This window comes from Haliotis asinina, chromosome 15 (assembly GCF_037392515.1).
Source record: "Haliotis asinina isolate JCU_RB_2024 chromosome 15, JCU_Hal_asi_v2, whole genome shotgun sequence".
NCBI classification, from domain to species: domain Eukaryota; kingdom Metazoa; phylum Mollusca; class Gastropoda; order Lepetellida; family Haliotidae; genus Haliotis; species Haliotis asinina.
In genome coordinates this window covers 17,614,532-17,640,106 of record NC_090294.1, presented here as the reverse complement: position 1 = coordinate 17,640,106, position 25,575 = coordinate 17,614,532, and the positions used below count along the sequence as shown (strand labels likewise).

The 25,575-nt window shown below is 41.9% G+C and overlaps 1 protein-coding gene across 5 annotated transcripts in view; it reads right to left on the bottom strand.

Annotated features, from left to right (window-relative positions):
- LOC137265332 (slit homolog 2 protein-like) overlaps nucleotides 1-24,116 on the bottom strand; it is a 163,334-nt gene extending 139,218 nt beyond the window's left edge. For all 5 annotated transcript variants that reach the window (XM_067800708.1, XM_067800711.1, XM_067800712.1 and 2 more), the window contains exons 1-3: nucleotides 23,315-24,116; nucleotides 9,431-9,502; nucleotides 7,706-7,777 (exon numbers count right to left, since the gene is read on the bottom strand). In XM_067800708.1, the coding sequence (XP_067656809.1) occupies nucleotides 7,706-7,777; nucleotides 9,431-9,502; nucleotides 23,315-23,514 (344 nt within the window). In that variant the 5' untranslated portion in view covers nucleotides 23,515-24,116. The remainder of the gene's footprint in view (nucleotides 1-7,705; nucleotides 7,778-9,430; nucleotides 9,503-23,314) is intronic.
- Nucleotides 24,117-25,575: the final 1,459 nt, after the last annotated feature.

Below are 25,575 nucleotides of genomic sequence, written 5' to 3'. Positions count from 1 at the left end.
AGATCCATGTGTTTCTTTGCTTTCCAGGGCAAAATGCAATTAAGCCTATGAAACAAGTTATGCTGGTGTTGAGTGAGTGAGTCAGTCAGTCAGTAATTATATAACGTTCTATACTCCGCGTTTAGCAATACGTCATCAATATGACGGCGGGGGACTCTAGAAATGGGCTTCATATCTTGTACCCACGTGGGGAAACGACTTGTACATATGGAGTAGAACCCAGGTCTTCTTGAGTGGCGAGCAGTAAGCCCTGGGTTACCCTTTTTAAACAACGAACGTAAACATTCATCGACCCATGCAGTCTTCTTGGACAGTAAGGTAGCTCGCCATTGAGGCCCCTTTTCTTTAAACGTGTCTTGAATGATCAGACCAGAAACTAAATGCATTGAACGTCTTTTACATTCCGTGTAGTGGAATGGCCGAGCTATAGCATCTCCATTACATTCAAGGAGTTCTGTTGAGCATGTTATTACACAGCATAAGCACATACTGCTCAGCTTTTTGTAGGGTTAATCAAATATGTCATTCTGTTTAAACCCTACAGGGTTAATCAAATATGTCATTCTGTTTAAATCCTACACTCGAAAGGGTATCAAATTGTTTTGTTAAACTGGATTTGGCATCCCACTTCACCCCGAATGTATTCATAGTACCATATCAGTGTTCCTTGTTTTCACTACACGTCTTGGGTGGTGGGGTAGCCGAGTAGTTAAAGATTTCGTTCTTCACGCCTAAAACATGGGTTTGATTTCCCACATGAGCACAATGTGTGGAGCCCATTTCAGACGTCCACGCCATGATATCGTTGGGATGTTGCTGTGGATATGGGTGGTGCCTAATCGGTCTTGCTGGAGGGGATTCGTGCGATAGGTCTAGTCTAATGGTTCAGTGGAATGGTGACCCCTGTTGAGGTATTGCTGGAATAAGCGGTATAAAACCATACTCGCTCACCCTTCCAACGTCTACATGGAACTACATGGGATTTCCGACATTATCCGGGACGCCGTTATATAAGTTGATGACTTGACAATCCATGACAAGAAACGTGTTAGCGAGTAACAAGGCAAGACCACGCCTAGCTACAAAGAACCTGATGATGAGTTTAATGCATCATGACAAGAAAGTGAGAGGTGTATTGACGCCCTTCTCGTTGATAGACATCCCCACTATTCAAAAGATGTTTTATCAGGACAGTGGTTCATCTTTCTTTGTACGCGGGGACCTTGAAGGATATGTTTTGGGTGTATACAACATACGTGCTGTCTTATCAGGAACCGGGGGTCATTGATGTAGACATGATCCTACCATAACGTTTTAGACTGGACAAGATGCCCAGACTAAGGTTCCACCCTTGATAGCAGAGTATTGCTGCATTAGCGGGCGAGGAAAGATGGTCTCCAGCATCAAGTACTCTGACCAGCTTTCTGACACTCAGGCCAATAAAACATCTCTTCTCTAAACACAGGTGGTCAGCTACTCCCCGACCAGCTGCCCAGAACACGAGAAGAAGCATTGTGTGCATTTAGTTGTGAATGTCAAAATCCGTGTGACTATTGTAACCCTGAAAGCTCTCGGACACCTCTGAGGATCGGTATTGTAACTCTGAGCTTTGGCACGAGCAGATGATAAGGACTGTATCAACTTTCTGATAGAGGGGATGTACGTCTAAATACGCATTGCACTCTAGACGCTGGCTCGGGACACAAGGCGTGTAGGGGCGGACTGATGTATGCTTTAAGATGCAGACCGCTTTAGTCGGAACCTAATAAATCCATACACCTGTTGTTCCGAACAATTAGCGTTTGAGACCAGCGCGATGTCGACAGCAGGAATGGGAACGACATTTACGAATCCAAAGAGATAGGAGCACAGCGAACATCTGGACTCTTAACCTGCAACATCCATATTGTCGTAATTCTCGCTCTTTGTGTGTTTGGACCTAAATCTTGGACAGTAAGGTAGCTCGCCATTGAGGCCCCTTTTCTTTAAACGTGTCTTGAATGATCAGACCAGAAACTAAATGCATTGAACGTCTTTTACATTGGCCCCAGTCCCTTGTTGAACGACTAACTCAACTGGCTGGTCAGACTTGGCGACTTTACCCAGCACCATCGTTCCCACCGACGTGGAACCTTGAAGAACGCTTATCCTAAACCAAACCAGAATATACACTATCCGCCTAATTATTTTGACAGGCGCGTAGCAAGCCATTTAAAGGTACTGAGCCATGTGTAGTGAAATTTACCCCGAAATGGTTAGATGATTTTAATTCGCAGTTTTGGTTTACCAACATAACACCATCATATCAAAGAGCATATTTGTCCAAACGTCAGCATATTGAAACCCATTTGTCTCCACTAAATGTCAGAACATCAAAATGTAACCGCAGCCACGCCAATGAGATCGCCTGTATTTCATAAATGAAGGCTCCATTCCCCTACGCAAACGACATCCACGTTCGTAACTCTTTCAAATTATGGCTTAAACCAATGGCCACTAAGGTCATGTGGGTATGTGGAGGACAAGGGAAGTTCAGAGGGGTCAGGGGAGGATGGTGTAACTGTAATTGTCGGTCCCTCCCCCTTTTCTGTTGTAACATCCTGGCCAGGCATAACACCATGAAGGTCTCGCTCAGGCCGCGTGCGTTAATCACCTTGTGAAATAGGCTGTGATGACATTTGGAGAATGCAAACTAGGACGTGATGACCATAAGCTTTAAAGACCTGGGAAAATTAGAATAATATATGCATAATTGGAGACAAAGCCATTCATCTACTTCATTTGAAAAGTTACTGAACGTTACTTCTGTAAATTCATTTTAATACTGTGAACTATAAAATGCATATAACTGCCGTAAAGTGTGTGAGAGACTTTGGTCGCTTTGCGTTACCGCTATATCACGGCGTGTCAGTTTAATATAGTTTGAATGAGATTAATTGTACGCCGCATTCAGCAATATATCAGTTATGTGACACCGGGCTGTAAAGAATCGAGTCTGGACCAGACAATCTTGTGATCAACATCGCGGGCATTAAGTCGTCACAACATAGATACTGACGATACTCATTCTGTTGATCACTAGATTGTCAGGTCCAGACTCAATTATTATTTACAGACCGTCGCCAAATGGCTGGAATATTGCTGAGTTTTGCGTTTAACAACAAACCAGCCCTCTGCTAAGACTTCTACTGTCCTGGGCTTAGATTTTCGAAGCTCTCTTAGCGCTAAGATAGTCGTACGTTTGTGATAATGTATGGCACTTACGACTATCTTAGCGCTAAGAGAGCTTCGAAAATCTAGGCTCTGGGATGTTACATTGATCCTTCTGGTGTTGATAGTTCTGGGTACGCAAATGTCTGCAAGTGCAGGAAGGCAATATCTACAGCGTCTACAAGCACTGGAACACTGGAAAAGACCTTCAGTGTTATTTCTCAGAGAACACAAAACATCCAGCTCTCAACCACATCACGGCCTAAGGGAGGAAGAATTAGGGCGCTTCGAGTTTCAGGAGGCGCCCGGTTCATCCGACATAGCTGATTGTAACCTACAGTCTCCGATGACACAGTCAAGTTGATGTAAGGGCATAATTTTAAAATGATTCTTTTGTCGGAAGCAATATTTAATTCCAGATTTCCTTCTAATGCGTGTGTTATCGATTGCTGCAGGATGAAAACGTGGAGACTTTGCCAATGTAACATATAAACTTTCAGCCATTTAGAGATCAGGTTCGTACCATTGTTTGTGTTGGCGCGTTGGCTAGAATAAAGAATTCCATCATTTATAGGGACGCCTTTAGTTTCGACTTAAAGGAGACGACGGGAGAGAAAGAGAGAGAAAGAGAGAGAAAGAGAGAGAGAGAGAGAGGTGGGGGTGGGGGGAGGATCATTTAGGTGTAGACTCGTCCTGTAGATATTATCATCTTGTAATAGCTTAGAGTCACAGACGTGGATGCATGCTGGGATCTCACTGTCGTCGTAAACATCCGAGGTCTTGCAGGATCGTCGGCGAGTGTTTTCCGATTTCCTAAAACTGTACACAAACATTTCGATAGATACAATCACTCACTGTGCGCGTAGTCATCGTATGGGGTAGAATATCGGTTCCCATTTAAGAAGATCGATGCTGATGCTGTTGACCAGCGGATTCCACTTATATGGGGGCGGTCTGTAAATAATCGCGTCTGGACAAGACAATCCAGAGATTAACGGCATCAGCATCGATCTGCGCAATCGCGATATGATGACATATGTCAACCAAGTCATCGAGCCTGATCACGTGATCCCGTCTGTCGGCTCTTACGACATGCATGGGTAACTGAAGATCAATTCTAACCCTGATCTTCACAGCTCGAATATTATTCTGTACTAAACGGTCCTCACTCTCAATCAGTCCTGACAAGTAGGGTGGAATGGTGGGGGCTTTGTTGTGTATATGCTATATACATCGGAGGTAATAAACCCGTGAACCGAAACACAGTACGTTACAAACGTGACTAGAAGTGGCCCTTGTCGACTATATTTCCTTAATGGCACTATATAAAGTAATGGACCGACATAAAACAGCCTTGTGAAAATATGCTTAATGTTTATCATATACGAGTGTTCTCAATAACAATGAAACCGTATCATGTGCCTCCAATCATAAATCCCATTCATAAAACTCTCCCATACTAACGTGTTATAACCTTCCACAAACACCTTCAGCAAGCAAAAGAACAAGCACCTGTTTGTTTTACTAAAGAAGGACCCAGGTCAGCTGTTGACGCTTCTGACGGGAGGTGCTATACAGACAGATACCTATGATCAAATTCATATTCTGTGTACATAAGCTCTGTGTCGTGGCTTGGCAAGTGCCCGTCGCCTATACTTCGCATAAGGGATGAGTTTAGTGGCGATGGGCACTGATAATGCTTGAGCAATGAATAGAGGGGGTCTCAGCAATGTTTATCGTCTCCTTGTCTGACCACCGTGTTGTGGCCATTGCTAAGCTGATTATGGATGGTTTGACTTGGGGAAAGTGTGCGTCCCAGAATAGGATGGGATCACATTTCGTCTTGCATTGCGAACCCTGGTCAACATTGCATGTTTTCTATCTCAGATAAACATTCTTTTATTCCCGGGCTACTTGCTAACTGAAGCCATTTCCGGCAGCCGGCTATTAGAAAACAAAGCCTGGAGATTTCACATAGATAACATCATTCACAGTTTGCCTAGGAAAGGTTCGCTCACAACAACTAAAAGAATGGTTCAAATGAATCGCCTCTTCATAAATCAGTGCTTCAAATGTGTTTTCTTCCTGTGCAAAACAGAATGATAAATTGTTTAATTGTAAACCTTGGTCCTTCAAAGAACAGTATGAAAACATGTTGGTTTTGATAAATATTATCGTACTTTGCTGAGGTAAACGTTGACCCGATCGGATGTGAAGTGTTTAGCAACACTGGGAAAATGCCACGTTCGTTCTAACTGTACACCAACTCTTCACCATCATGTACTATGAATGACACAACAGTTCAACTTGTCGGTTCAATATCATCTTTTCATCATCTGGGGCACTGGTCCGCGGCAGTGGACACTGGCTAGAGTATGGGCTCCTCAGTGGAATTTGCAAACGCTGAATGACTACAGAAGCTGTCAAACGATGACTTAACCTGAGGCAGACCTACCGACCCAGTGACAGGTAACCATACGCCCCCTGGGGGTGACGGGTCACGGGCCCCGTTCCCCCGGGGTGTTGACTGATAGACTTCCTACCCGATAACCCGACCCCCCTGGCAAATAGGTGCTAGGTTACCAGTGAGAATCAGCAAATATTGTGTCCACTAATTTGATTGACAGGTATATAAAAATAGTATACACAAGTTATGGGTAACTGAGGTCGACCTTGATGGTGTACTCATAATATTATTTTTATCTGAATTTACATCACCGCGCACGAAGAGTGGTGTCTGAATTCAACTTGGGCATCTTATATATCCCGATGGCGAAAAAAGCCAAATAAAACAAAAGAAAGAAGAGGACAACTTGATGACTTTCATATTTTGGCAGAAACACCCATGTTTCTATCCTTTTAACTTTGTACTGATTGGTGAAAAGGAGTTAGAAGTGGGAAAGTAAGAGAGTGAGTGAGGGAGTTTAGTTTTACGCCGCTTTTAGCAATACTCCAGCAAATACATGGTGGGGAAAACAGAAATAGGTTCACACATTGTATCCATGTAGGAATCGAATCCGGGTATTCAGTGAGACGAGCAGGAGGCAATCCCACCGACCGATTTTGTCAAACCAGAGAAACATAGAGAAGTCATTTAAAACGAGTGCCACCCTTAAGTCGGTCATCCTGTTTGTATAACGGCGGTGGGTAGCCTTGTGGTAACGGCATTCGAGCAAAACAATATAAACATGGTACATGTTTCTGTGACCCGTTAAGGTCCGAGGTAGAATAGGACTTCAGCAACCCATGCTTGCCACAAAAGGCGACTATGCTTGTCGTAAGAGGCGAATAACGGGATCGGATGATCAGACTCGTTGGCACATGCCATCGGTTCCCAGTTGCGCAGATCGATGCTTATTCTGTTGATCACTGGACTGTCTCGTGCAGACTCGATTATCTACAGACCGCAGACATATAGCTGGAATAGTGCTGAGTGTGGCGTAAAACTAAACACACTCACTCACTCACTCACATGTTTCGGTTTTGCTCAAGCTCCACGGCTACAGACCATGAAGTCATGGACGCTAGAATAAAAACGAATTTCCACGGCTCATAAGTCGACCCGCATCGTGTACTACAGCTACGTTATTTAGTGTTCAGGTTAAATATCAATTTTCAGGTAGAACTGTGAGTCATGATTTACTTGGGGATTTACTGCATTGACCTGATCAAGGAGCCTGAGTCATATCCGCTAATAATGTCAACAAGCCACTCGGTGACCGATCTCTATAACTCACATGCAGTCTCTTAAACTGCATTGCATCATGGAGGATCTAATATTCATCTGAACACGTCAGATTTATGACTGTGCGATGTTGTGGTCGCTGTATGGGAGGTATGCGTAACTTGGTCTCATACGTAACTTGGGTTTTTGTAAAGTATCCGTATACATGTGCGTACGCATGAGCGTAAACACGGGTGTACGTTGAGATGGAACGATGTAGGGATGGTGTTCCGTTGGTCTTGCTAAAGAAATGTTATGCCTGTATGGTAGCCCAGTGGTTAAAGCGTCGTCACACCGAAGATCGGGTTTCATTCTCCACATGGGTACAATAAAATATCATATCTTGGTCCACACACACCCCACACCCCACACCCCACACCCCACACACACACCCATCCCCCACCCCTCCAACACACACACACACACACACATCCTGTTCCGTGATTTACGTTTGTGTGTAATTGCAGGTAAAGATTAAAGGTGTTATACAAAACTAGGAGCGACGCAATCCAATAAGCTGTTTGTCATGCCTACTCCAGGATGGCCTTAAAGACTACTATTTGGGAGCTATTTGAGATGCTCGAGTTTCTATCTTGACTACACAGACGTATCGGACACGGAGAACGACTATCGTTAATACTGTCACCCCAAGCGCTACCTGAGGGTAGGGGGTGACGCCGTCGACCTCAGGACGTCATCTGATAGTCACTGGCTCCGTCTCGAGTAGATATGAATATATACAGAAGTATAATGTAATGTGAAGCTACTTACAGACGCTCCATGCTGACCAGATCTACAAACGCCCCCTTCTCAATCAGACGTATCTTGTTGTCCAATAGTTGCCTGCGGAGAGAAATATTAAAAATAACAAAAAGGGGTAAACTGCATTTGGATGTCGTGAGGGGCTGTAAATGTTAAGTTTAATACAATCGAATACTAGTATACATCTGTGACTTGTAATTGAGAAGCTGACATTACGAAACACTACCGTCTTGAAACAAAATAGTTCCTGAACAACTGAGAACAAGTTCCATTGCTCAAAGCATATTGTATAAATAATAATTTCAGTTTGTGATTTCAGTCGAAAGCATATTTAAAAAATCAGGTCAAATGTAGCCTTGAGATGCATAGGAACTATGGGGAAAACTATTTAAAAACCAACATCTTTCAAGGGCGTATTCAAATATTTCACTTAGGTACAAATTGTGACTCGGATCATTTTTTTACAAAACATATCATTTTACAAAAAATATTTTACACTTTTGCACGGATCGATGTTCATGGCGTCAGTCCCCTGTCTAGACCAGATTCGAATATTTACAGACCGCTGTCATATATCTGGACTATTGGTGAGTGCGGCCTATCTTAACTAACAGACAACCAAAACGGAAAATAACAATGTAACGGAATTATGAGACGTTTTGAACTGAAGGGTTAGTGTACTAAAATTCCCAGTCCTGTTTCACAACATAGGGTTTGATATCCATTTTGTCAGTTATTCCAACAACTTCAATGGCCATGACATATTTCACTGTCCCAGACAAGTGACAGGTCTTTGACATCTCCGCAATAAACAACATAACCAGTTAGCGACGGATTCACGCGAAGCACGTGATGTACGTGTCATATCTGGAGGCCATTGGCATACTTCTACCCTAATCAATATCCGAGTGCTGAAAACACAACATTAACTCACATCTACCTGGGTGTTATCACCTTCTAAGTGGTCCTTATTGTCGAGTATACTAAAGCTGATATATGACAATAGAACAATGCGACCGGCTCTGACGATAACGACTGGCAATATCATAACGTCTTCATCAGGTCGTTGACGTCTAGTGAGTGACGACGTCATACTACACAATGCCGAATCGAATTGATCTAATTGTATTTTTGTATTTTTTTTATTTTGTGAAAATGTGTCTTTTATACAATGTTTGTATGATACAACGTTCCGAAAAACAATAAAAGTTCTGCTGAGAAGACATGTAGGGACAGACGGAAAGCACTCCATGCAAATAACTGACATATATTGTACACACGCGTTAAACACAAAGTTCCCATGCCAGTTTTGAATAAAGTATCTCTATTTTAAATATAGATATTTATATTTAAAAAATCTTAATTTTATTTCTTGTTATGGGGGGACTTCACACATGAGGAGGAACCAGTGTGCATGAACAGTGTAAATTAAACATTAAGAAATATTATTTTATACACTATCGCACACAGATAATCACTTTTCAACGATGACAATGTGTTATACATAAATATCATCAGCGTTATAACTGACATTGACCCGCCCTGCATCCTGGTGCTGTGACCTTGGTTACTGCCACTGTCATCAGCGCTTGTACTGGAAGCACGCACCACGGAAATATCTTATTTTCAACATGTTCATACAGTGCAGCGACTGGAATGACCTATATTTTCGTTTCCTAAACCGTTTATGTTGCACTGTAAGCACTGGTTCTGCACCTGTAGCTGGGTACTTACAGTATCCTGAGTTTTTTCATCCCTTCGAAGTCCGATCTTCGTATAACCGTGAGGTTGTTTCCTTGTAAATCCCTGTGGAGAAGAAAACAGACGAGTTAAACAGTCATTCGCTCTCGTTTTTCTGCTATCCATACTCCCCAGTGAATGATTCAATAACCGAATACTGCATTCAAAGTCGGGTTATTACAATATTCAACAATACCTATCACTGCATTCAACACATTACATCAATCAAGAACTAGTTGTTTGAACAACCGCGCAATACTGCATTCAACAACCACTCTATATTGCATTCAACCACTCAATGGGCCTACACTCTATACTGTATTCAACCAACACTCACAATTCCTACACTCTATACAGCATTCAGCAACTGCTAAATACACTATACTGACTTTCAACAACAGTATTTTAACAAACGCTCAATACTGCATTTATCAACACTGTAGTATGTTCTACAATCACTTTATACTGCATTCAACAACTACTCAATACACTCTATGCTTCTTTAAACAACAGCTCAATACAACATTCAACAACATGGTACTGCATTCAACAATCACTCTGTCTTATGTTTAACAACTACTCATCGCAGCATTCAACGCCACGTTCCTGCATTCAATATTCACCACATACTGCATTAACCAACCACTGGAAACTGCAATCAGTGTCCACCCGTTAGAGCATTTCACCATCCATAAGAACATTCAACAACTAGTGTTTTCAACGGCAATCACCATTACTTCATTCAACAACCATTACAATTCAGGATTTAACACCGGTGACTATGTTCAAATCCCACCAAACAATACCATGTATTTTAGGAATTTTCCCACTACATATTTACATGGTGCATAATCTATTTGGGTATGGCGCACAACGGTCGTAATTCCATGTTAAAGTACGTAAGTTACGATCTCTTTAGCGCTACGATCGTTTTGTGGAGCGGACCCCTGAGACAAAAGCGCCAGCGCGAGTCGAAGTGATACGAGCAATGAGTGCTTGGGGAGCAATGAATAAGCACATAGCCTTTCGGTGTTAGGGCAACTGATACAATGGCAACCATTCTTAATTCGTGCACCTTTAACTGTCCCTTTAACTTTATCACATCAGGGTAACCTCCAATGAGTCACTGGTACCCATATAGGGACTGGTCAGTGTCAGTATAATAGACCAGTTCAGTCGTCAGTCGATACCGGTTCAGTTACGTTATGGAAACGTACAGCCGTTGTGTACTCGGGAAGATCCAGGTTAGAATTGATCTTCCATAACCCATGCTTGTCGTAAGAGGCGACTAACGGGATCGGGTGGTCAAGGTCGCTGAATTGGTTGAGATATGTCATCGGTTCCCAATTGCGAAGATCGATGTTCATGATGTTGATCACTGGATTGTCTCGTCAAGATTCTATTATTTTAAGATATAACTGTAATACTACTGAGTGTTACATTGAAAAAAACTAGCCAACAACCATTGTGAGTTCAATGCAGCCAGTAGTCCGCCAGAAACTGACCCTGAAAATCATGTCCAAGAGAGCCCATGCAAGCCTAAAACATGGCCAGTCTATATTACCATTGTGTCAGGTAATGAAGAAGGGCTCTGGGTTCCTTTTCCGAATATTTTATGATTATTATTTAGTAACATTTCTTCTCAAACTATATCCATTTCGGAGACTGGATGTTACTCTGCGCAGCCAGTAAATGTACAGGGCAACCAATGGTCTCCGCAGCCTTCAAGCAATCGAGAAATTATGATTGAACTTCTAATGTATTGCCTTAGAGACCCGTTTAAGTCAACTTTAACAGGCAGGATAGCAACTGAACCAGAAACCTTTCCATCCTCTCTTTTCCTGACAGTATTTCTCCAGAGGGATAATTAACATTACAATTCATAATTCAAGTGACCGAAACGAACTCAAAGAGCATGAGACCCTTAGCCACTAATTACGCGTTTCCTTTCTGCTACTCACAAATCACACTCAGAGTTTCACTGTTTTAAAATTCTCCAGATTCCTGCACTCTCGAATGGGGACTTCGACAACTTTTTTCCATAAATGAAATCGTGTGAACTTGAACTGTATTTCGGGGACGAATAATAGGTTCTATCTATTCATTTGGAAATGAATATCTTAATCGCTTAGAACTTAAACGTTATCATTATGTATTTGCAATTTTACCACATGGAGAACCCTATCACATTAACGGTATCCGATGATGCTTTGGCGAGTGGAGAGTGGTGGGGAGGTTTGAGTGTCAACGTTGACATTTCGCCGAACACATGTACGCGACACAATCACATTGTGTTTTTCTGTGTCCTGCAACACGTTCCACCATACCTGCTGCACAGAACGCGTCTCTTTAAACACGCAATACGTATCTGTCGAAACGGATCTGAGACAAAGAACGAGCCCAGTCTCATTTATACCTCTAGGGATAGGTTCCCAACGCCAACGGGAACACCAACGCCAACGACAACTTGTCCCTATCTTTTACACCAAAACAGCCAGTGAATGAGTTTAGTTTTACGCCGCTTGTAGCAATATCCCAGTAATATCACAGCGGGGGACACCAGAAATGGGTTTTACGTATTGCACCCATGTGGGGAATCGAACCTGAACCTTCGGCGTGACGACGAGAGCTTTAAAGCATGGCTACCCCACCGACCTTCCGCAAAAACAGATTCCCTGAGAGTGAAATCTGAATCGAAAATTGAACGGATAACTGAAAAAAAACAGTGACAAGACCAGACGCCTGTGAAAAGAATCGGGTGGTTAAACTAAGTATCAATTTGCATCGCAATCCAAAAGTAAGGGTCTGTGCTCATGATGCTCATGCTATCGACCACCGGGTTACATGGTCCAGGTTTAATCTTAGTGAACTATTTCTATTAAAATTCATACGCCGACATCAACAGACGCTCTAACAATCTACATGGGAAAACAGCTGTCGTAACCTACAATCCCTGCACTCATCTTTCAAGAAACCCCTAAAGATGTCTCGAGCAAAATAAACACACTTACATACGGGTCATCTGCGCCATTCAAAATGTCAGTCACTAAATAATGGGCAATGAACGTTTGCGTTTTTTTTTCCATCAGCCATTGCTGTGTGTAGCTTAATGGTTAAAGCGTTGACTCGCCAAGCAGTCTAAGCGTTCGACTTCCAACATTTGTGAAATCTTTTCTTGATATCACAGTAACCGTAGGATAGCCTAGTTGTCAACGCGGTCGCTCGACACCCCAAAGAGACGGGTTCGATTCCCTTCCTGGGCACAATATGTGAAGCTCTTCTCTGGTGTCTCCTGCCGTGATATTTTTGGAATATTGCTGATATTGGGCTAAGCAACACGAGTAGATACATAAAAAATAAAACACAGAAAAACACACACGATTGTCTGTTTATCCCCGAATATCTGAAGCACGGTGTGTGACCTTTCAGCGAAAAATACCTACTGTCGCTCAGCGCCGTTAATAGCCGTCTGTTTTACAATGCCGGTTTATAAATCAAAGTCACACTCTCACATCGATAGCTGTCATCCTTGTCAAATACTAAATTATTACAAGTGATCAGATTCATAAATCACATTTGTATGGGTGTGTAAACAAAGGTCATTCGGTGTTGCATCTTGTGCGTTTCTGATCAATTACAACCAGCAGCATGTCAACTCTGATACAGACAAGGTGTTAATGGGGCATATTTCATTGCCTCGGATTCAGTCAGATAGATGGTCAGCACTCTATCATCTTTCAACAGACTTACTGGCACATGCACACATTGCTTTGCTGTTACAATACCGATGAATGAGTGTATTTTTTCAGCAATATTCCAGCTATATGACGACAGTCTGTACATAAGCGACTTTGGACCAGACAATCCAGTGATCAACGGCATGAGCGTCTATGCTCGCAACTGGTATACGACATAAGTCAAGTCAATTCTAACCAGGATTTTCATGGGTGTTTACAGTTTAAAGTAGACATCGAACACTTTTTCTAAGAGCTGCTTAAAGACAAATGAAGCTTACATTTCCTCGTTATTGATTTCACTCTGTTGTCCCCACTGGTAGCATATACACCAGTGCTCTGTGCATTAAGGAAATCCATTTATTACTTTTGGTCTTGAAAATACCACATTCAAAGGAACCATAGAATCATGTCTGTAAAATTATAATCTGTTGCATAGCGTTGAGCGTCAGTGACAACTGTCATCATGTGGCGTAACTAGCCATGATTAAGAAATTGAAAGACACTTAACTCACTCTCCCACTAGAGAATTGAGAACATTGGTAAAGCAAATATAAGTAGTTAAAGGGCGCTTGTGTAAGGTAATATATTTTCTTTACAAGCTTCTTTTTTTGTACTTATTTTAATGCTATAATATTTCACAGTCACGTTAATGGCTTCGGCGCCTGATTCCTTCAGCTCGGATTTGAGAGGCTGGGCGTCAGTCATATTTCATTTCTGGTGTGAAATTGCCAATTTTCACATAGGTTCTTCTTTCAGTCACTGCCCAACTGACCATAAAAATCTGACTTGGTTTGCAATTTACGATTAAGGATGTTGGAGCCAAGTTAAATCAAAGCCAATTGATATGGCGAGCCATATTCCCTGGGACATTTTAGATTCTAATCATAGCAGACCGGACTAAAGGTCCCTGGGAAGATTTAAAGGTCAGTCTGATTGACCATAACTTTTCATAGGGGCTGGACACGGATATAAAAACATACACAAAAGTCCAGATCTGATGTCCGGCAATTGAGGACACGTGTGACGCGGCCAAAGGTCACCGAAATGTACACCCTTGCATGCGTGATCGTAGGGATTTGTGCATCATGGCAGTCTCCGAATGATTTGTTATTTTCAATCAGAGCAAATTGATTTTGTGAAAACTTGAATTCCATGAATTTGTCAACGGACCGAATCGGGTTGTACGCACGTAGAATCAAATTGTTAATACAACTTTGTTGATTATTGTAGACTTGCCAGTTACTTTCACAATCTCGTTGACGGAGCGGTTTTCTAGACTTGCACAAGCCTCTAAAGTAATAATTAATAGTTTAAATGAACATTTCTAAAAAAAAGATTACACAAATAACAGACTGGCTTCCTTGTACTGTTCGCTTGCTTCTTTAAAGGACAGAATTTACTATATACCTGTGGGCTTGGCATTCAGTACAGCCTTGGGGCAGGGCTGAGCAGTATCTTCCCAAAGTCAAAACGTGTAGGCCAATAACGTGGTACGTGGTTTATATGGTATGAACAAAACATATATTCGCTTCACATTATCGATGATCGACTGATTTTCCACAAATCTCAATATGGTTGAGAGTTTAAGAGCAAATCGTACAACCCCACTCAGAGACTGTGAAAATAATTTAAGAAAGGAAACAACACGTATGGTTTTATTCACAAAGACTTATGATAAGAAACATCGTAAAAATGGACACCTTTCGCCTCCTCAATCCAGAAACCAGTCTAAAATGCTCTTTCTTTACGTCGACTTTTGTATTACTTGAGAAGAAACGTAATGGACCGTATTGCGGGCTAGTTTTCTCCTGAAGATAAATGCTGCTTTAATATCGTTGGCGTCAGATCTGTCTGTTGCAGATAGAAAGGGAGAAACAGCTTGAGCTCAGTGCAATTCGGCGATGTCAGCCATTTTGGAACAAAATATAAGTACGCATTTCATTGAGTCACTGCGATATGGGTAAGTCACATTTGCGCTTAATGTAGCCGATACAAACAGCTAGCACATTATATGGTGTATTGAAATGGATTTCACTGCGATAGCGTTCACACCTAAATAGGTACGTCGGTAATGAAATGCGAAAGTAATTGTTGGTCGAGATAAGGGGAGATAACTTTCAAGGAACCATGTTCTGGTCGAGATTACACAAGTTCTGATCATGTCGACGCGAGTTCTAATCTTGGCATGACAGGGCCTGGCGCACTTATCTTCTGCGCCTGTTAGAGACGCTACGTAATGGACATTTAGAGATAGTACCTTGACGGGCTCGGGTCATGTATACAGGTCAGTGATTTTCAAGAAGCTGAGGTTTAGTGTGGTGGACAGCTATAAACGCAATCGCTCTGTATCGTCAGCGACTGCCTCGCCCTGGGTCTGCTGCGCTAACGTTTCGACGTATGGCGAGTGATAGAGTGAGCAAAAACATATTGTTTTACGCCGCTATTAGCAACATTCCAGAAATATTACGGCCGGGGACACCTGAAATGGGCTTCACACGTTGTGTCCATATGCCTGACACATAGCATCCACGCGGGGAATCGAACCCGAGTTTTCGGTGAGGTGAACGAACACTTTAACCACTTGGTCACCCCACTGCCCCCGACCTAGTAAAGTAACTCATTCAACAAAGAATCAAGAAAATAAAGGCAGAGACAATAAGATAAAAAAATCTGCTGACATTTACCGACTTGATGAGACAGGTAAGCCATACTAATGACATCACGGAAGTATATGTACCACGTAAAGGAATCACTCGAACATAACGCATTTCTGAAATCATTCCAACAGTTGAAACATAAACTCCTAAACACAGAAGAAATATGCTTTGTCGATTACATATGAAATATCAATGCCAAAGAAATAGTCTTGGGCTCATAAGTTGAAGCTTAATTGACCAAGGAGCAATTAGATTACATAATAATGTACATCAGCCAGGACACGAGGAGTGAGTGAGTGAGTGAGTGAGTGAGTGAGTGAGTGAGTGAGTGAGTATGGCCTTATTCCGCCTTCGGTGGTATTCAAGCAAAGCCTTGGAGGAGGACACCCCAACTGGGCATCAGATATTATACACACGCGGGGAATAGAACTCGGGTCTTCGGGGTGACGAGTGAACGCTTTAACTACATGGCTACCCCACCGCCTCTATATATCCTGCCCTAGCTCTTGGATATGGTATTTCATTCATGTAAAACAGTCCGATACTATCTAACGCAACATCACTGCGAGCGATCTCCGATCTCCACCAGCAAATGTTTTAGACGAGAGCCACTCAAGAATACTAAGACGGCGGCGGAACCAAACCCTCTACAACAGGAATTCAATATTAAGTATCAATATCCTAGTCCTTACTTCGTCTGAAAAAGATTTATTACGTCACGTGATATAAATAACCTTTCTCCTTGTTCATCGGTTTTAATAATATCTAACATAGACTGAGATCCATTGATTCGTTTAATGAGTGGACTAAGTTTAATTTTTCTACCGTGCCGCGCTGTCTGTCGCAACGTCAGTTGTGGTATTGATTGTGCGTCGTAAACAAGACGTTGACAACAACGGCAGCTGTGTGATGTAGGGTAGCATGCCATATATGATGTTGATACAACGATTTCCGTGTTGCGTCGACAACGCTCAGACCAGCGTGAAAGCTATAGATTTTTTTGACAAATACTTCTGGCAGTCTTTCAACTTGTGAAAAATCTTCACTTGTAGCTACTAAATCTCCTATTTGTTTGGATTTATGAAAATTGATTTGATAAATGGTATTTGAGATTCAAAAACTCAGTTCAATAACATTTCTAAAAGGCATTTCATTACATTCTGGCCTGATCTATATCTAGACTGTAAACAGTCGCTGTTAGTCAAGAGCGGGATACGTTGGAGGTGACGTTGCAAGAAGTCCAAACGTATATACTATGTGTGAATTTAATAAGAACATTATATTAAATCTTGGTTTACCCCTGATTTTAGCCATATTTCAACATAAGCAATTCGGAATAAAAGACCCCTACTGAGGTGAGGGGAATGTGGGTTAGCGGGGCTTTCAAGAGCGAACGCTCTATCCACCATGCCACCTCACCGCTCCCTGAGTTTAAGAGGAACAAGCCAATCACACTCTGAGGTGCTACAGTGTTGCGCTGAGCTAGAAGCAGAAAAACAAGCCAATCACACTCTGGGGTGCTACAGTGCTGCGCTGAGCTAGAAGCAGAAAAACAAGCCAGTCACACTCTGAGGTGCTACAGTGTTGCGCTGAGCTAGAAGCAGAACAACAAGTATCATCATTTCCTGTGTGACGTTGATCAAACCTCCAATGACACCCACATCAGTCTACACTAGTTTGTAAATAGATCTGTCTGTGATTCCACTAGATGTGAAACACACCTTTAAAAGGAAATTCCAACCAAATATACACCCATCCTCAAACCAATTCGTCTCACACACTATATTATTCAAACCGATAAAATAATAAGAATGTTTAAGCCCACATGGACGTAATCGTGCCATCTAATTGCAGAGGCTGCGACAGTCAGTAATGTAGGCATTACGACACCAAATATTTGGTTAATGGTGCCATAAAGCCAACGATACGGGATGCGAATAACCCTGATAACCATAACACATTGATTTCCGACGTTGTGGGGGTAGACAAGTGCAAACGTCTTCAACAGCAACAACTTCACGTAACATGTGCGACGTAAGCCATGTCTTCTAGTTTAACGTAACTTAACGATGCCTCTCTCAATGATTCGAAATAACGCCATTGAACTCGGATTAATCCGAGCGTGTAATTACTGGATGTAACGTGAGGTTAATTCACCTTAACCCATTAAGCGTCGTATCAGGTATTACTGGTTACTGGAGTGAACGAGGGATGATGAAGTCTCGATGTACGGATGCCTAGCGCTAAGCCCTTACGTGTGACGGGTTCAAATTGCGTATGTAAGTGCGTGCCGAGTGTGAAATAATTAAATTAACTTGATTAGCTACAGAGGGCTTTAATTATTTATAGATTTCACGTTGCTTGAAGCTCCGAGTGCTATGTTTCAGATGAGTGTAGCTTTTCACTAAAAGGAGACGTTTGAATGTCGCATTTGTAGAGTTAATGTCAACTGACGTTCACGTGATTCGTCTTAGGATGAGTGAGTGAGTTTAGTTTTAAGCCACTTTTCCCAGTATACCAATATCACGACGAGGGACACCAGAAATGGACTTCACACTGACTACCAGATGGGAAATTGAACTCGTGACTTGCGTTTCTTTGAACAAGCAGAATTGAGACATCGAAATAATTATATGTTAAAGAGCCGTGAAGGTTTCATTTTCAATAGACAACAATCAATACAAACAATGCAACAATAAGTCAAAGTCATACTGATAATGTACTACTGCAAATTATTTCGATGCCAGTATTGGCGTCGTTGCAATATTCAGTTGCATGTTCATAAACATGTTCTGAGATCATTGTGGTTTCACCATACGGTAGTGACGATCTGGACAAGCCATCTGTAACCCATCGAGTCTCGACCAGACAATCCGGTGATTGACATCATGAGCATCTATCTACACATCTGGGATACGATGACATGCATCAGCGAGTCTGACCATCCGAACCCGTTAGTCGCCTCTTTAATACCACAAACATGGGTTGCTCAACCATGCCAAAGAACATACCACCCGATCCTCATCTCACTACAAAGATGAGTTCCTGAAGACCAATTCTTACCCAGATTCACAGGTTTCTTGATACGTGAACCAGATAGCATTGTGTTTCCGCATACCTTGAAATCACCGTGTGTAATTTGTGCCACTTTCAAAGATGTTCTCTTCAGTAACCTAACCTCCGGAATGACCAAAACGACAAAACCCAGTCTCAGATATTTCAGCGACCCAACCCTACCGCGTCTGACATATGAGATAGGTATCTCACCCTAGGAACAATTCAACATACTACACATGTCAAAAAGATACTCCACATCGTAAGCCACTGCATAAGAATATCTTAAGGCAAGTAAATATATACTTTGAGATTATCGATAACGGGGTGAGGGTACCACAAACGTAACCCTTCCTAGTCAAGTATTAAAGTGAGCGACCTCTTATCGCCATGCATTGTCAACTGTTACACTCCCGTGGAAATACTTAACGCGGACATGAAAGCGATATACACTAGAGCCGGGAGACTACAGGGGGAAGGGTTCCCCGTATCAGGTGTAATCATCACCAACTACTGCGTTACACAGCCTTTTTAATGTGGTTTCATTCAACGTGTCATCCACAATCATCCCGAGGAACGCTCTACGTCACAGCTTTCGCAACGTAAAAACTTTAAACAACGTTTCCTGACAGTTGGGTTTAGGGTGGAAGGTATATAATTTACAATGTCTTGATATAACGGTAGTGTGGGGTCGCTGTACGGAGCTGGGTTCAGGTATTTCAACTCTGAACGTTCTTTAGATTTCTCAAAGTAGAAACTTAAAAACAGAGGCTTGGTCAGTGGGGTTTAGGGTGGAAGAAATATCTAATACAAAGTCTTGGTACAACGGTAGTAATGCGTAGTGTGGGATCGTTGTACAATGCTGGTATTTCAGTATGGACATTTTCTGTCCGCCTTTTTTCAACAAAAACCTTTAAACAACACTGTTTGACAATCGTTATTGAGATAGATGGATACGTTTTGTTTCACAGTAGGGGGGTCAGTAAAGGAATATTCTTTAAAGTGTTTGGAAATGACGGCAGTCCTTGGTAGTCCTTGCACGGAGCTGGCGTCACGTATTTCAGTCAAACCTTCAAATAGCGAAGTTTGCCAGTGTGATTTGGGGTAGAAGGAATGTATCGTACAATGTCTTGATATAACGGTAGTGAGGGGTATGTGGGACAGATGTACGGAGCTGGGCTGGGTTTTTTCAACCAAGGACATGCTGTGCTCCGAGTTTCCTCAACCTAATACCTTCTAACAACGTAGTTAGACAGTGAGCTTGGGGTACAGGGAAAATGTTTTCACATAGCGGTAGTGAAGTTCGATAATGGAGTTGGGGTGTGGCATTTCCCCCTGTAATCATCAAACAGCGATGTTTGACCATAGGGTAGTCGGTATAAGGGATAGTCTCTTAAATGTTTTGATGCAACGGTAGTGTGGTCTCCTTACTCTGAGGTAGGGTGGGGTACTTCAACTATGGACTGTCTCTACCCTCGTTTTCTCCAACGAGGATCTTTAAACGTCGGATTTTGACAGAAGGGCTTTCAGTAGAATGAACAGTCTTTAAAATGGTTTGACATAACGGTAGCGAGGTGCTGTGTGGGGTCCATGAATAGAGCTGGGCGAGTTATTTCAGTAATGGGCGTTCTCTGTGGGCTTTTTTTCACCTGTAATCATCAAACAACGTTGTTTGATCATGGGATTTTCGGTAGACGGAACAGCCTTTGAAATGTTTTGGTATAACGGTAGTGAGGTTCTGTGTTGGATCTTTGTACGGATTTGGGGTGTGATACTTCAACCTCGGCCTAAAACTTTTAAACAGCGTAGTTTAGCAGTGTGGATTTCGGTACAAGGAATAGTCTTTAAATTGTTTTGACCTAACGGTTGTAATATGCTCTATTGAGTCATTCATCCTTGGTTCTACATCAGAGATTTCTCAAAGTAAACCCTACCGACGGCGTTGTTTTACAGAGGGTTTATTTGGTAGAAGGAATATATTTAAAATGTCTCAATATAACGATAGTGAACAGTTGTTGTTTTTGTAGCTATACGGGCGTAGTGGAAGGTATTTCGTCTGTAGAGTTTCTCTCCGCTGCTGCCGTGTATGCGACTTGACGGTGCTCAAGGCTAAGCAATATAGACGCCCATACTGCGAGCTTGTGTTTACATATACCTCAAGAATATACAGAGGAACCAAAATGCATATTTCAACCTACCAAGCCTACGATTTAGATCCATGGACGATTGAATTTGGTTTGGATGACAGTATTTACATGAATGTTCTCACATCAACATACGACTGCTTTCAGTTACAAGTGCTCTGCTGAAGGCTTTTAGCCTTGTACATGTATCGACACACATCTAGGCAAGGCGTTCATACATTTACACGGAAACCTTTTGTGGTACATTTACAAGTATTGTTTAGGTTCAGCTTCATATTTGCATGGATGTTCTGGGTTTAGCTGCGCATTTACCTGAATGCTCAAGGTAGGTTTAAGCCTAACACAAATGTTCTGGGAATATCTAGGAATAGCTATACAATTAGACACATGCTCTTAGTTTAGTTGTAGGCGTACACGGCGCTCTAGGTATAGCAAAACATTTACCATAATGTTCTAGGTTAAAGCCTAACACTTACATTTTCGGGAATGTTCTGGTTATATCTAGGTTTAACTATACGTTCTTAGTTTAACTGTACAGGCACACGATCCTCTAGGTATTGCAATACTTTTACAGGATGCTCTAGGTGTAGCCTTTCAGTTAGACTAAGCTGTTAGTTAGTTGTACACGAACACTGTTCTCCAGGTGTGGCAGTACATTTCCCCTAAAGCTCTGGGTGTGCTTTAGGTTAAAGTCTAAAAGTTTAGTTTACACGGATGTTCTTGGTATATCTAGGTTAGCTATCCACTTAGACTAGCTCTTAGTTTAACTGTGCACGGATCCTTAGGTATTGCAGTCCGTGGTTTTAAACACTTATATCAGTGGAAATGAAAAATATCGATAACTACAGCATTGTTTATGAGGGTGGAATATAGATTCTTAACCACACGTAAGGTCTGTATACATGCATATGGTCAGTGTTCAACAGATAGTGTTTCCCGAACAACACTTTACATTTATGAAAAAAGCGTTTCGGAATCTTTTAAAAATTATCACTAAACGACACGCCCGTGCTATACAAGCAGTTGTTGAAGCTGTTAGGAAAGTAGGGTCAGCTACGAATCAACAATATGGAACTTTCCCTGACGTTAGGAGACGTTATGATATAAACGGCGAAAGCGTCGCATACCACAACGTTTCCTCGTTGCAGGTTAGACTGTTCATTTATAGTATATACATGCCTTTGTGAAAGACGATCGCTGCAACTTCTGACAGTGTGACACCCCATTACAAAGTAAGCGAGCAGTGCGTTCAGCACAACTAGCGTGTACACATAATCACACATGCAAAAACGTGCATTAGATAACAGAGGTACATATTTTCCACAAATAATGTACACAGACACGCTGTACGGCTTGTCCAATGCGGAAAACGACGAGCGCGATAATGACATTTGCTGAAACAGACAACGGGTTCAAACTACTTTACTTACAAGTATGTTTCGTTTTTATTCCGTAATACGACCCGACTAAGCTGTTGACAGTCGCAGCAAGATATACATTTCTCAATGAAATCGACAGCAGGTCTATTTCATAATTATATCGGTTCGCGAGGAATAGTTGTAACTCTACCTTCCGAGCAACCTTAATGACTAGGGTAAATATACCAGCGCTTATATTACGGGTAGATTCTATTATCTGAAGACGCTGGTAGGTGATGGGGAGATATTGACAACTAGGTGAGGCGCTATGTACACGCAAATTGATGTCACAACATATTGTGGACGGCTGTAATATGTAGCGTCCTGAGAAATAGACAATCAGGGACTTGACACAGGCTGACAGTGCAGTTGACAGAAGCCTATCTGAAACGTACAACTGACCTAGTATAGGATATCCATACACGACAGACCGACCCACGTGAAGACGCATGCGTTCGACATCTAGTGTCTCGTTTGTACCCTAGCTAAAGTTATACATATTCGTTATTCAATACGGGCTGTAACACGCAGATGGGACTATATACCACTACATAATTCGAGGGTTATAAAACACTTGTATTTCTTGTAATAATTAGTTCAAAAATTGATAAAAGAAATAATTAATTGTGATTTAAGAAGTTTGTCAACTGCGACAAGAGCACACGGTGCGTTGAATTTACATCTTCCATATTTTCACGTATTTAAAAAAAATATAATAGAAAAGAATATACGTGTGACATGTCGTTTAAATGGGGAAAATGCTCTTATGAGAGTGCTTATTAAAGTTAAGATTACAAACAATCGTAATATTACTATATTTCATTAACAATTCATACAATGTATTCTCGATAATACGTGTAAGACTTACAATTTCTCCACATCGTTAGATATATCCCTTGGAACATACAATAGTCCTCTGAAGCTGCAGTCGATGTATTTGTTCCGACAGGAACACTCCCGGGGGCATGAACGGCTCTCCCCCCACGAAACACACAACGTTAGCAGTAGAAAACACAGGTAAACTGCATTAAACACAGGTAGATCCACACCTTTCCAAAACTGGCTCATTTTGGAGAAAATTCTTTCATTCACAATCCACAGAATGAGGTAGGTTGCAAAGAAACAAAAATATGATACATGAACGGTAATCCACAATGGTTTAGGTCCACGGTAAATCCTGCATAACGCGAAGCGAGCTCATCACTCGCCCCTTTAACAGAGCTCACAAGCAAAGCGCGATCGGACGTCGCTCGTTCTATTTTGTACCTTGAGGGCCGATTGTTCACAACACTGACAACCGGTTTAATCGGCCAAGTTTACTAGCTTAAAATCAGCCAAGTAATCATAGATCAGACTTATGCCTTTAAGGTAGAAACAATCCTCTCCCCGCCTCATCCATGCATGCCTTCATATTAGACTCTAGCCACACACTGAAGTTGGTAGTACTACAATCTCGCGCTACACCACGGGCGAATGCATTGTGTGGAAGGGGGTCCAACCTTCGCGCCCGTTCGTAGCGATAATGGTACAGTCCTAATATTGTTGCGCACCAAATCGGTTGTACGAGAGTGGATTTCACATGGTGCTGCTTCGACAATAATTGAACAACGGCAAGGCATCTAACTGTAAGACGCGTGTAGGATCGTCCATGTTGGTCGCTAGCTATGAATGACAGCTCATGTAAGCTTTGAATTCCTATCAGGGACTGCCTGCTTTAGGTTGCGTTTTTTTTCTGTGGTATTAGCGATAAGGCTCCCGCGGTGACAATGGTTCGGACACTTCGCTACTTATTTATTTATATCTTGTAAAATCGCGACATCTTGCCAACTTCTCAGCAGGTGTGGAAGCGCCAGGATATTGAAATATGTCGTATAGTCTCAACTAACAGGAGACGTGTGGACATAACGTATCTATTAGAGTGCTAGATAGTGGAAGTTAAAGCTAGAGAGACGCACATGATCTCGAAATTATACATACAAACAACATGTTTTGTATTGTTTTACACCAAGAGCCAAATTAAACTTATTTACATATGTTCGATCGTATTAATAACGATCTTTCAATGTTTGAACTCGGTGTCGTACCAAAAACACTGTATGACCCGAAAACATAAAATTACCGATTGTGAATCTTGACTTGGTCATGTATTTGAGAATTATTTTTCTTTCGCCACAATAACAAACAATCCTGCTACGAATGTTTATTGTAGCATTACCCCATTATTCCGTACCCTCATCAGTACGGACACGTGTTGCGCCTAATGGTAGGTCCCATAATGATCATGAAAGAAAATGAAGATGACGACGAGTTTAGTTTTGCGCAGGACCCAGCAATATTTATGGCGGTGGTCTGTAAATAATCGAATCTGGACCAGGCAATCCAGTGATCGACAGCATGAACATCGATCCACGCAAATGGGATACGATCAAATGTGTCAGCCGAGTCAGCGAGTCTGACCACCCGATCCCCTTAGTCGCGTCTTACCATTTCACGGGTGAATGATGATGATGATGATGATGATGATGGGACATGCATTGTTAAACTGAAACACAGTCCATAGTTTAATTGGTTATATATAACCCTTGTGGTTTATAGGAAATGAAATATACAGTATACAGAAATAACATTTCAGCGATTTGTGATTATTCAGATCCGCACCTCGCGACATCCATGTACACTTTGCGGAATATACGGCAATGGTGTTAATATTTAATTCAGTTAATAGGTTACCAGTTCGTCCGAAGAAGAATCTTAAATGCCAGCTTCTATTCTGATACCTGCAACCATTAACTACCTCAGCAAAGACTGATACAGAGCACAGTGTTGCGCACTCCTACCGAGGGAGACTAACGCTTAGTTCCTCCATGTATACAAATAGTTACAAATAAACCAGTTTAAACTGCAAAGGAGCCCTGTAAGTTGAGAGATTCCCGAAAGTGGGGAAATCTAGACTTGCTGTAACATTGCAGGGAGGGCTAGGCAGTAGGGAAAATATTGTGGTTCAGGGACTGTGAGACAGACTTCTACCGAGCGTACGTGGGGAGTGGAAGTTTCTATCATGGCTACGTAATATATACTGAACAAAAATAGTTACTTATCGTGAAAAGCTTTTTATATTATTTGTATACT